Below are 13588 nucleotides of genomic sequence, written 5' to 3' on the forward strand. Positions count from 1 at the left end.
TTAGTTAGCTTTTCTTGTTGTATGAACTGGTGGAGCTGGGAGGGGTACACTTCTAGCTGATTTCCATCTGAGCACCTTACCTTCTTGAGAGCCTATTTCCTCCTCTAGATTTGGGCCTGATTCTTGTTTGTGTATGTGGAATTAGACCCCAATGAAAGAATTCCTTCAGTGAATTGGTGCTGAGATGTTTATTCTCGTTTCTTAATTATATCTGTCCTGTGCAACTGGAAATGTTTCTGGGTGGAGAAGACAGAAATAGAGACTGGAGTTTTCCCTAAGACTGTGTCTGTTTTGTGCAAATGTTATGTATACCCTAAATAAGCAGTGGACTTTTCTCCCTTTCTGGTCTTATCGTTAAAATAACATTTAGTGATTTAACTTTTTTCTGGTACATTTGGTTTTTCAGATTTCCTCCTTATTGTTTGTATGCTTTTTGTTCTTTATCTGCTCTCATCTTTAGTACATAGTATCTTAAATCCGTGGTTATCTGGGAACTCTTGTAAGACTCTTCTCACTTTTTTTTTTTTTTTAAGATTTTATTTATTTATTTGAGAGAGAGAATGAGATAGAGAGCATGAGAGGGGGGAGGGTCAGAGAGAGAGGCAGACTCCCTGCTGATCAGGGAGCCCGACGTGGGACTCGATCCCGGGACTCCAGGATCATGACCTGAGCCGAAGGCAGTCGCTCAACCAACTGAGCCACCCAGGCGCCCCTCTTCTCACTTTTTTACATTTGTCTTTGGTTATTTGTTTTTTCCTCCTAATTTCATGTATGTCCTTTTAAAAACTGAGCTCATTTCATGGTCCCAGGGTCCTAAGTAGGAGAAGCAGGCTTCCTGCCTAGCAGGGAGCCCGATGCAGGGCTCGATCCTTTACTGTTTTCTTTTGTAAAGTTTTTCCTCCTTTTTGTCTTCTCTACAATTGTTCCTAAAATTTATTGTCATAGTTTGAATCCTCTTTCTCTTTGGAATATTAGACATTGGATTATATGTTTTGTTTTTTGGGGGGGGGGGTGTGTGTGAACTTTGTGATGTGAGTTCCTCATATCTAGAGTACTACTCTGATTATGCCCCACAGTCTTGGTCTTTACTCAACTCTCAGATGAAAGAACCATTTTGTTCCAACAGATTTCCACTTAGGATCCTAGCTTGTTGCTTAGGACAGTACAGTAGCTTCTCTTTGCTTCTCTCCACAGTGAATTCTGTGGGGTTGTGCAGTGGCAGGACGGGGTGCGTGCTTGAGGGCCTGCAGTGTGGAAGGGCACAGGGTATTGTGCTGCAGGTTCCCTGACCTTGGGCTGGGTGATGTCATTGCTTTGTGCAGTCCCCCTGATTGGGCCCAAAAGGAGGAAGGATAGGTGGTGACCTTGCTGAAGAGTCACTGCAGCATCTCATCATCTCATCTGGTTGGGGTTTGTGTGTCCCCTTCCCTAGTTGGCCCCTGGCTCCCTCGTTTATGTTAAGGTAAAAGGGATCCGAGAAGGAAGTCTAGAGTAAAGGACTTTGTTTTGAAGATACTATAATTTGGAGCAGTTTCCAAACTTGGAATTTGGCGTGGAATATGTATACATACGTGTAGGGAAGTCTGGAAGGATTTTTTTTTTTAGATTTTATTTATTTGACAGAGACACAGGGAGAGAGGGAACACAGCCAGAGGAGTGGGAGAGGGAGAAGCAGACTTTCTGCTGAGCGGGGAGCCCGATGTGGGACTCGATCCCAGGACCCTAGGATCATGACCTGAGCCAAAGGCAGATGCTTAACGACTGAGCCACCCAGGTGCCCCAAGTCTGGAAGGATATTAAGTCATTATCTCTGAATAGTGGAATATTAGGTGATTTTAATCAGTTTTTATTTTTCATATCTTCTTATTTGAATATTCTGTAATCACAAAAGGGAAAGGGAAAATCTTAAGCATGTAACTAAAATGTGACCTTTTTTTTTTTTTTTAAAGATTATTTATTTTGAGAGAGCGAGAATGAGAGAGAGAGAGAGAGTACATGAGTGGGGGAGGGTCAGAGGGAGAAGCAGGCTCCTTGCCGAGCAGGGAGCCCGATGCGGGACTCGATCCCGGGACTCCAGGATCATGACCTGAGCCGAAGGCAGTCGCTTAACCAACTGAGCCACCCAGGCGCCCAAAATGTGACCTTTTGAAATAGTACAGTCTCCCCATTGGATCAGGAAAGGAAGCAGCATAGTATATTGGAAAGTGCACAGGATTTATGGACACTTCGGTTATAAAAGACTATAGCTGGGGCGCCTGGGTGGCTCAGTCATTAAGCGTCTGCCTTCGGCTCAGGTCATGATTCCAGGGTCCTGGGATCGAGCCCTGCATCAGGCTCCCTGCTCCACAGGAAGCCTGCTTCTCCCTCTCCCACTTCTCCTGCTTGTGTTCCCTCTCTCGCTGTCTCTCTCTCTCGCTCGCTCTGTTAAATAAATAAATAAATAAACAAATAAAAATAAATAAAAATAAATATATTAAAAAAAAAATCTTTACCAAAAAAGTAACACACTAAAAAAAAAAAAGACTGTAGCTAATAGGAGGAGGAGGGCTTGGTGGTAATAGTAATAGCATAGGATAAAGACCAAGGTTTTTCCTGTGGCCTACAAGGCCTTTTAAGCCGCAGGTGCTTCTTCCCCAGTTTGCCCTCTCCTGCTCCTCTGTCATGCCCGCTCTGTGCTGCTGGTATCAGAGCACTCGGAGTACACGGGATGCTTTCTCTGCCTCTGAACTTTAGCACGTGCCATTTGGTCTTTTAGCCGGGATGCCCTTCCCACTTCTGCCTGTTGGTGTGGTTTCTTTTTTCTTTTTAAAGATTTTATTTATTTATTTGACAGCATAAACAGGGGGAGTGGCAGGCAGAGGGAGAGGGAGAAGCAGACTCCCCACTGAGCAGGGAGCCCGATGTACTACTCGATCCCAGGACCCTGGGATCATGACCTGAGCCGAAGGCAGACGCTTAACTGACTGAGCCACCCAGGCGCCCCTGGTGTGGTTTCTTTAAAGCTTTGCCTTATTCCTTTCTCTGCAAATGAGTAAATCACTTTTTTCTTTTGTTACCTTTGAAAGGTGCTACTGGTCCTGTTACTTCTGAGCCATGGACATACATTTTTGTTGTACTTACCCTGTGTAATCTTTTATTTATTTATTTATTTATTTATTTATTTATTTATTTATTTGAGACAGAGAGAATGAGAGAGACAGCACATGAGAGGGGAGAGGGTCAGAGGGAGAAGCAGGCTCCCTGCCGAGCAGGGACCCCGATGCGGGACTCGATCCTGGGACTCCAGGATCATGACCTGAGCCGAAGGCAGTCGCCTAACCAACTGAGCCACCCAGGCGCCCTACACTGTGTAATCTTGATAGTTACTTTTTATATTCTCAGTGCTTTACTTGGTGCCCACACATAGAAGATGTTTAAGAATGTGGAATTCAGTTGACTTGGGGCCTAAGACATTTATTTATTTATTTTATTTATTTATTTAAGTAATCTTGGTATGCTGTGTGGGGTTTGAACTCACCACCCCAAGATCAAGAGTCACATGTTCTTCTCACTGAGCCAGCCAGGTGCCCCTGGGGCCTAAGACTTCTGAAAATTTTTACTTTCAAGTAAATTAATGTAGTAAGCTTCAACTAAGCATGTGATTCTTGACAACAGAAAATGAATTGAGACAGGGAGCTGCAGGAGGCCCTGTATTGCACTGCAGTCGATAGCTGCATGTATGGTGGGCCTAGTTGTCGGAGCTGACTTGTGTTCAGTAGGCATGCAAGGTGAAATGTACTCCTAGGCTGTGGACTCTAGATTTCCATTCATACAGCACAGCTAGGGTTGGTTTTTTGTTAGTGCGAGCAGTGGTGGAGGTGGAGGGAGAGAGATAATCCTAAATGGGGTCCATGCCTAGCACCGAGCCCGATGCAGGGCTCCATCATGCAGGGCTCCACCGCATGACCCTGAGATCATTACCTGAGCAGAAATCGAGTTGGATGCTTAACCAACAGAGTTACCCTAGGCCACCCCTAGCCACAGCTAGGGTTTTTACATCATTTTTACTACCTTAGGAAGCACCAGTGTTCTAAATTGTCTTAGGTGTGATCACGGGGTAGTGGTTATGAATTATGGTTACGTAGTAGGAAAATGTTCTTGTCCTTAGAAGATACATATTGAAGTATTTAGGGCTGAGGTGTGGTGTCTGCAGCTCACTAGTTGACAAGCAGTATATGTAGATATGTAAAGTAAATGTGGCAGAATATTCACAATAAGTCAAATAGGTATTGAACTATTCAAATTTTCTATTTTTGAAATTTATTATTAAAAAATTGGGGAGGGGCGCCTGGGTGGCTCAGTCATTAGGTGTCTGCCTTCGGCTCGGGTCATGATCCCAGGGTCCTGGGATCGAGCACCGCATCGGGCTCCCTGCTCAGCGGGAAGCCTGCTTCTCCCTCTCCCACTCCCCCTGCTTGTGTTCCCTCTCTGGCTGTATCTGTCTCTGTCAAATAAATAAATAACATCCTTAAAAAAAAAAAATTAAAAAATAAAATAAAAAATTGGGGAAAGTATCAGTTTTCATCTTTGTCAAAATTTGGCTGCCTTTTTTTTTTAAGATTTTATTTGAGAGAGAATGAGAGAGCATGGTGGGGGGAGGGTCAGAGGGAGAAGCAGACTCCCCGCTGAGCAGGGAGCCCAATGCGGGACTTGATCCTAGGACTCCAGGATCATGACCTGAGCCGAAGGCAGTCGCTCAACCAACTGAGCCACCGAGGCGCCCCCCAATATGGCCACTTTCTTAAACTACTGTAAGCAGTGGGGACCCCATTATGAATATTTTCTAGGTCCAGTAAGGGTTCTGGGGTTTCCTGATGGACTTGAAATTATCCTTGCCATTTCACTCTCTCAAAGAGCAATGATGTATAAGATTTAATAAGAACAAAGGATAGAGGGGCCCTCTCTTGTTTTGAAATTACAGAGGGAAAGAAATGCTGAATTTGACTTAAGCCTGTTTTTTCCTCTACATTTTGGTCCTGTCTTTTCTCTGCCTTTTGCTTTTAACCCTTCCACTCTTTATGGGTTCTTCTTGCATTTTTGGTCCTTAAGACTTCCTTTATTCAGATCATTCACTTTCAGTAATCTGTCCTTCCTTCTGCCTCCTCACATCTGCAATAGCCCCAGTCAGTGGCTGCCATTTTTCTTAGACAAAGGTTGTTCTAAATCTTACTCCCTTATTCTGCCAACTTCAATTTCCAGATTTCTCCCCTCATTTTTTCATTTAAAAAAAATTTTTGGGGGGGTGCCTGGGTGGCTCAGTTGGTTAAGCGACTGCCTTCGGCTCAGGTCATGATCCCGGAGTCCCTGGATCAAGTCCCGCATCGGGCTCCCTGCTCGGCAGGGAGTCTGCTTCTCCCTCTGACCCTCCCCCCTCATGCTCTCTCTATCTCATTCTCTCTCTATCTCATTCTCTCCCAAATGAATAAATAAAATTTAAAAAAAAATCTTAAAAAAAAAATTTTTTTTTTAAATGATTAAAGTGTGTGTGAAGTTAAAGCACTATTTTAATTGCATCTCTGGGCTTTACTACAGTTAACATTATATATACGTTCCATTACACACATACACACGCACGCACGCACCCTGCCCCCCACCCCTTTTAAGTTGGATCATACTATTTACCAGCTTGGTGTTCCCCCTTCCCACTCTTAATAAATCACATACCTCTTTGGTTTGTCTCAGTTTTGTTCTTATTAGACTATACTTATTTTTGTCGTCGTTAGACCTAAATTGTGTAGAAGAAATGAGCTTTATAATGTGGAAGGACCAGAGCATCCTCTTGCCCATTCAGATTTCCAGTCTGTCAGTAGACAGTGAGCTCTAAATTCCTCAGTGGTTGGATGGAAGGCACAGCATAAAATAACTTTGGTGTATTTGGGTAGTTATCCTTCTTTCTTCAAGTGTGCCTTAATAATAGAACTTACATCTGTAGTTCTGCTGTTATAAATTATTTTTTGTGTATTTTCTGTTTTTCATGTTATAGCTTGGACAGCTTTTAGCAGCTACATGCAAAGAACTTCCTGGCCCTAAAGAAAGTAGACGGACTGCTAAAGACCTTTGGGAAGTTGTTGTTCAGATCTGTAGTGTGTCCAGTCAGCACAAACGAGGAAATGATGGCAGAGTCAGTTTAATAAAACAGAGGGAATCTACATTAGGCATAATGTATCGGTATGTTTCTATCAGTTTATTTCTTGAGTTATTATCTGTACTGTTTGTACTGTTTCAAGAACATTGACCTTTATCTTTGTATATCATAAAGATGAACAGTGTTAGAGTTCTCTGGTGCTGATCTGTGGACTGACAATGGCCACCTTTGGAAATATCTTCTGTTTATATGTTATTTTAAGAGATTGTTAATCGTTTAATATCTTCTGGAATTCAGAATCAGCGGTGCCTATGATTGCATTGTACTGAAGAAGTCACGTGATTAAAACAGGAGGTTTTTTTGGTTTTGTTTTAAGATTTATTTGACCGAGGGAGAGAGACAGCTAGAGAAGGGGACACAGGCAGGGGGAGTGGGAGAGGGAGAAGCAGGCTCCTGGCTACGCAAGGAGCCCAATGCAGGGCTCAATCCCAGGACCCTGGAATCATGACCTGAGCCAAAGGCAGATGCTTAACGACTGAGCCACCCAGGCACCCCCAGAGAAGTTGTTTTATTAGGTTAGTATGATATTAGAACATTATATTCTTTCATACGTGCAGAACTAGAGAGTTAGGATTAAACCATGTATAATTTACTTTTTAATTCTGATAGTAAATATATATACAAAATTTGTGTTTTTTGTAGGAGCGAACTACTTTCTTTTATCAAAAAATTACGGGTAAGTTTTATTAAAAGTTGATCTAATTATTACTGCTGATTTTCTGAAAAATAGTGTGTTTAAATGCTGATTATTTAAGTGCTCTGTATAATGTGCATCAGTGATCATTCCTGAAGATGGGTTGGTCTGAATGGACAGGTTCATTTTGCATTTACCTTAACATGTTTTAGTGAATAGAACAGGTATTTTTTAAATTTTAAAGACATCTTCCTAATAGGGCTGGATGTGTGAAGCCTAGCTTTAATTTTTGTTAGGGTTAATATTACATCTATTTACTGGACATAACCTAGATTCCATCCTTTAAATATTATTGTAAGGAATAAAAAGTTAATTTTTTTAGAGATAGCTGGAAGTACTAATTGGAAAGGGATTTATTTGCTCAGTTCCAAGTCGTCTGAGGACTTGAGTGCTGTAAGCCAGTTACCTAAATATGGTAATTTTTCTTTTAAGTTTTATTTACTTGAGAGCGCGCGCCTGAGCAAGCACACGCATGCGCACATGCGCGGGGGGGGGGAGGGGCAGAGGGAGAGGGAGAAAATCTCAAGCAGACTCCATGCTGAGCGTGGAGCCCGACTCAGGGCTCGATCCCACGACCGTGAGATCGTGACCCGAGCCGGAACCAAGAGTTGGATGCTCAACCGACTGAGCCACCCAAACGCCCCTAAATATTTTGTGTAAATTGTATACTTGATTTCTTTCATGAGATTAAAAATAAACTAGACCTGTAGTATATGCTCTAAACTAAAGAAGATGGTACATTTCAAAAGTCAAAGAATTTTTTGAGAGAAAAATACTTGGTATCCCTGAGGTTGACAGGAATATTAAACATGTATAATATTTAAGGATTCTGTATTTTCTTTCTTATAGGAACCATTGGTTTTGACCATTATTTTGTCACTCTTTGTGAAACTTCACAATGTTCGGGTCAGTATTTCATAATTTCATTTAAAAAAAATCTTTGAAAGAAATTTCCTTTTAAAATCACACTTAAAAAAAAATTTTTTTTTTCCTTTTAAGGAGGACATTGTGAATGATATTACAGCTGAGCACATTTCTATTTGGCCATCCTCCATCCCCAAGTAAGATGTATTATAGCTTATATTTATTATTTATGTATTTAGAAACCATCCTGATACAGATAACCTTGAATAGTTTGACTAAAAGGCTATAATCTGTTAGGATTCTACAGCCAGGTTTGTTTCTCTTTGTAGTCATTATTTTCCTAAAAAGGTATACCAGCCTTCAGTCCAACAGAAAGATCCCTGAGTGATCTTGATGACTTATCAAGGGGTAGAATTAGAAAATCGAGGGCCCCCCCCCAAAAAAATTGATTTCCTGTTAGGTTTCCAGCATTTTACGTCTTTTACAAGTATCTATTTGAAAAATGACTTTTCTGTTTTTTAAGATTTTATTTATTTGATAGAGACAGCAAGAGAGGGAACACAAGCAGGGGGAGTGGGAGAGGGAGAAGCAGGCTTCCCGCAGAGCAGGGAGCCCGATGTAGGGCTCGATCCCAGGACCCTGGTATCATGACCTGAGCCGAAGGCAGATGCTTAATGACTAAGCCACCCAGGCGCCCCGAAAATGACTTTTTTGTAATTCTTTGTAGGTCTGTTCTAACACTGTGATAGTCAGAGGCTCCCAAACCCCTTTTAGTTACTAAGAAGTTCTTGGGTACTTTAAGAAATGTTCTTTCTTTCATCTCCTGAGAATCACAATAAGATGATGGGGGAATTTTGGAGAAGGAGAAGAAAATGTTCTTTTTCTGGAAGAAGAAACCATATACACATTTCTTTTCCTATACATAGCAACTTCTCATTCAGGAGTCCCATTTCTTTCCTCACAAAAGTTACTTTTTCTTCTTTCCTCACCCCCCTATATATATATATATATATATATATATTTTTTTTTTTTTTTTTTTTTGCTTTGTGCTTGGGCAGGACTAGGCCTTATTTTGTTGCTCTTAGTGGCATCTTTGAAGAAGAAAAGATTTTAGTAGGTAGATAAGCAGTCTATAGAATGAGAGTAATTTGCTTTTTTTTTTTTTTTTTAAAGATTTTATTTATTTATTTGAGAGAGAGAATGAGAGAGAGAGAGCACATGAGAGGGGGGAGGGTCAGAGGGAGAAGCAGACTCCCCGCTGGGCAGGGAGCCCGATGCGGGACTCGATCCAGGGACTCCAGGATCATGACCTGAGCCGAAGGCAGTCGCTTAACCAATTGAGCCACCCAGGTGCCCGAGAGTAATTTGCTTTCATCTCAGTCTTAGAGATTAGAAGTAGTTGCGCATCTCATGTAGAGGTTTGGAGGGTCAAAAGTGGGCAGGTGACCCTTTACTCCGCTTACTGAGGCTTGTTTTCCAAAGGATCATGATGCTTCATGAAGCAAATGTGCGTATTACACAACATTGTAACTGCAGATTTTTTTTTCAAGATTTTTAAGTAATTTCTACACCCATCATGGGGCTTGAATTTACAACCCCAGGAGCAAAAGTCACATGCTTTACTGACTGAGCCAGCCAGGCATCCCGTAACTACAAATTTTTATATGAAATTTTTTTTTCTTCATACACATACACGAACCAGGTTGGGGGGGCGCAGAGGGAGAGGGAGGGAGAGAATCTTAAGCAGGCGCCTGATGTGGGACTCGACCTCACAGCCCTTGAGATCATGACCTGAGCTGAAATCAAGAGTCTGATGCTTAACCGATTGAGCCACCTAGGGGTGCCTTATATAAAATTTAGTATGTTAGATAGCAGTCCAAAAATCAGGTAGAAATGCTTCTGCCTTTTTAATTGATGGTTGGTAGCATCTCTCTGATGTTGTGTTTTTATCCTAAGTTAAGACTGTAACTTTTTTTTTTTAAAGATTTTTATTTATTTATTTGTCAGAGAGAGCACAAGCAGGGGGAGCAGCAGAGGGAGAGGGAGAAGCAGGCTCCTCACGGAGCAAGGAGCCCGATGTGGGACTCGATCCCAGGACCCTGGGATCATGACCTGAGCCGAAGGCAGACGCTTCTCAACTGAGCCACCCAGGCATCCCAAGATTGTAACTTAATGACTGATTTTCAGTGTGTTTATAAATGAGGCAAAAGAATAGTTTACCATACAGGCTTTGAGCTAGATTGGTAGGGTTGGAGTCCCAGGCTCTTTTTCACTTACCTGGTACATAACCTTGGATAAGTTGCTTTCTTTGCCAATTTCCTCATTTATTAAATGGGTATAAGAATAGTACCTATCTCAGATTTGTGAGGATTAAATAAGTTAGTACATTTTCTAAATCAGTTGTTTAGAATAAGGACTGGCACATATAGGCTTAATAACCATTATCTTCATCATGATAAAGCTACTTTAATATAAATTGACCTAGAGAAAATACAATGTGACTAAATGACCAGAAAAAGCGTTCCTCTTGAACAAGAGTCTTTATTGACTCCAAAAATAGTGTGAGAATGGCATGGATTAAGCATTACTATTTCAAGATCAGTTGTTTGATACGTAGATAGAATTCTTGTTAACATTTTATAAATTTATTTTTTAATTTATTTGACAGACAGCGAGAGAGGGAACACAAGCAGGGGGTGCGGGAGAGGGAGAAGCAGGCTTCCCTCTGAGCAGGGAGCCCAATGAGGGGCTCACAGTCCCAGGACCCTGGGACCATGACCTGAGCCGAAGGCAGACACTTAATGACTGAGCCACCTAGGCGCCCCCATTTTGTAAATTTCTTAGATCGTAAATCAGATTAACTCATTTAGCTGTAAATGTATAATCGAGTATTTGCCGATAATAACCGTAGTTCCTTTCTCACTATATGGGGAACCCTAGTGAATTATGGTTAGATCTGGAACCTCATGTGTGTCTGAATCCAGAGCCTGTGTTCTCTCCCACCTTGCCTTACTGCTTCTGGGAGGTGGGCACTATCAGCTCTGTTTCTTGGGGGCTGGGCTGGCTTTTATCCCCACAGTTCCAGCTTCTGTTTCTGTATCAGAGTCCTTCCAGGTTTAACCAGGCTCAGAGCAGCTGGCCCCATTCCCTCCCCCTTCCTACTTTCTTAGGGTTAGTTGTTGTGATAGTTTTAGTATATTTACTCTTAGTAATACTTAGCATTATATTTATGGTCGCCTAAATTTTGGCTAAGTCTTTGTTTTTAATAAATGTGTCTGGAATTTGAAGTTGAAAAATAGAGATTAATGTTCATTGTCTTTTTTTTTTTTTTAAGCCTCCAGTCCGTGGACTTTGAAGCTGTGGCAATCACGGTGAAAGAGCTAGTTCGGTATGCCCTCAGTATAAACCCCAGCACCCATTCCTGGCTAATTATTCAGGCAGACATTTATTTTGGTAAGTGAGATGTATGGTTGCTTTGTGTTTTTGTTCTTTTGTAGCACTTTTAGAAATGAAAATAAATGTATGACACATTTTTTCCCAATACTTTAAATCTTGTTTTTGACCTCTAACTCTTCTTCCTAGATATATTTATTTATTTTTCCGTGTTAATAAGCATTTGCTCTGAACCAATACTTTTAATTTTTTATATTGACTACCTTTTTTGTTTTTTGGTTTTGTTTTTTTAAAAAGGTTTTTTTTTTTTAAGTTGAATGTTCATCTACTAAGTTGGTTAAAATATTAGGGAAAGAAGTTAAAGTTTAGTTTGTAAAATTGCTTTTTTTTTTTTTCTTTTTTAAGACTTATTTATTTTTAGAGAGACACCGAGATCGAGAGCCAGTGCGGGGAGGGACAAAGGAAGGAGAGAATCCACAAACAGACTCCCCGCTGAACTGGGAGCCTGATGCGGGGACTGATCCCAGGACCCTGAGATCATGACCTGAGCCAGAACCAAGAGTCAGAGGCTCAACTGACTGAGCCACCTAGGTGCCCCTGTAAAATTGCTATTTTAAAATATTCTATTCTAGGGGCACCTGAGTGGCTCAGTCGGTTAAGCATCTGCCTTCGGCTCAGGTCCTGATCTCAGGGTCCTGGGATTGGGCCCTGTGTCAGGCTCCCTGCTCAGTGGGAAGTCTGCTTCTTCTCCCCCTGTCCCCCCTCCTGCTTGTGCTCTCTCAAATAAATAAAAATCTTTAATAAAAAAAAACTTTTTAAAAAATCTGTTCTAAATATGCTATTCTAAAATCTATATTGGCACTCTTGATAATTATTTGTATTCTTGGAAATAGATTCCTGACTCCTCCCCCACCCCCATTATATGTGATAGATTTTCCCACTTGATAAAGTTCCAATATTTCTATTACTGTATGGGTCAAATCAAATTTCTGACTGGTGTCGTTTCAGGATCAATTTTCTTTAGGAGTTGAATTTTATTTTATTTTTTTTTAGGAGCTGAATTTTTAAAAGAGAAAGTTCAAAATAAAAAAGAGAATAGTATAATGAACCCCCATGTATCTGTCACCCAGCTTTTTTTTTTTTTTTTGCGAGAGAGAGAATGAGAGCACGAGAGGGAGGAGGGTCAGAGGGAGAAGCAGACTCCCTGCTGAGCATGGAGCCCGATGTGGGACTCGATCCCGGGACTCCAGGATCATGACCTGAGCCGAAGGCAGTCGCTTAATGAACTGAGCCACCCAGGCGCCCACCCACCTTTAACAGTAATTAACTCATGCCCATCTTCATTCCATCTGTATCCTCACCTACATCGTCCCCCTCTCTCCTGGATTCTTTTTGAGGCAAATAATTACCAGTTTTAATGTTCATTTTCACCCTAACCCCCTAAAGAACTTATTCTCAAGATTTTAATATCTATGTTCAAAATAGATTTACTGATTATAAACTACCTCAGAAAATTCAGGTATGTTTCTAGTATGGGTGTTTGGGAAAAAAATACCTCCAGTACTAAATTCTATGATAGTAAGGTTGACAAATCTGAGCTAAATTTTTGGCTAATCGGTTTTAGAAAGCAAGGAGCATATTATATTGTTTTACAGTAGTTTGAAAAAAAATGCGTGTGTGTGTGTGTGTTCGTTCGTTCGTGTGTTCTTTCCTGGATAAGTGTTCTCCCTAGCACTGTGGTTTGAATCTGCTTTTGTCAACTCAGGAAGTAATAATACCCAACTCTTCACAAAAGAGGCCTTGTCTGTTTTTTCACCTGTTATGTCTAATGATAGGTAATTCTTTACTTCTGTTTTCTCCTTTAGCAACAAATCAGTATTCGGCAGCTCTCCACTATTACCTGCAGGCAGGAGCTGTGTGTTCTGATTTCTTCAATAAGGCTGTGCCCCCTGATGTATATACAGACCAGGTAAGCTGTTTCTGTGGGCTCTCTTTCTTGGCTACCTTTACACTTTGTTTTTTCCGGGCCGCTTTTTGGTGAGTTTATTTCTTTCAATGTATGTGGTGGTAACTAGGTAACTCCCAAGTTGAATCCTCTAGACGATGCAATTCCTCTCTATATTTCCAGGGCCCATAGATCATTGCTGCTTTGATTTCCCAAAACACTTAAAAAACTCAACCTGTCCAAAACTGATTTCAGCATCTTACCTTACAGTCTCCCTCCTCATGACCTTTTTCCACAAAAAGAATAATAACAAAACACCAAAATACCAAACACCTTTTGTTCATTTGAGTTGACCAGGCCCAAATCCTGAGTGTCCTCTTTACCGACGCTCCCACCGAAATCCAGTCAGCCTTCAAGACCTATTGATTCTGTCTCTTAAATCTCAAATTTATTTCATTTTCTTTCTATATGTATTGCTCTTTCCTCTGGTGTAGGCCACCAATATCAC

General features: G+C 41.2%; 1 protein-coding gene across 2 annotated transcripts in view; it reads left to right on the forward strand.

Annotated features, from left to right (window-relative positions):
- INTS8 (integrator complex subunit 8) overlaps positions 1-13588 on the forward strand; it is a 57127-nt gene that overhangs the window by 35159 nt on the left and 8380 nt on the right. For both annotated transcript variants that reach the window (XM_021688676.1, XM_021688675.2), the window contains exons 17-22: positions 6023-6207; positions 6827-6860; positions 7728-7784; positions 7878-7939; positions 11077-11195; positions 13001-13104. In XM_021688676.1, the coding sequence (XP_021544351.1) occupies positions 6023-6207; positions 6827-6860; positions 7728-7784; positions 7878-7939; positions 11077-11195; positions 13001-13104 (561 nt within the window). The remainder of the gene's footprint in view (positions 1-6022; positions 6208-6826; positions 6861-7727; positions 7785-7877; positions 7940-11076; positions 11196-13000; positions 13105-13588) is intronic.

Source organism: Neomonachus schauinslandi, chromosome 4 (genome assembly GCF_002201575.2).
Source record: "Neomonachus schauinslandi chromosome 4, ASM220157v2, whole genome shotgun sequence".
In the NCBI taxonomy this organism is placed as follows: Eukaryota; Metazoa; Chordata; class Mammalia; order Carnivora; family Phocidae; genus Neomonachus; species Neomonachus schauinslandi.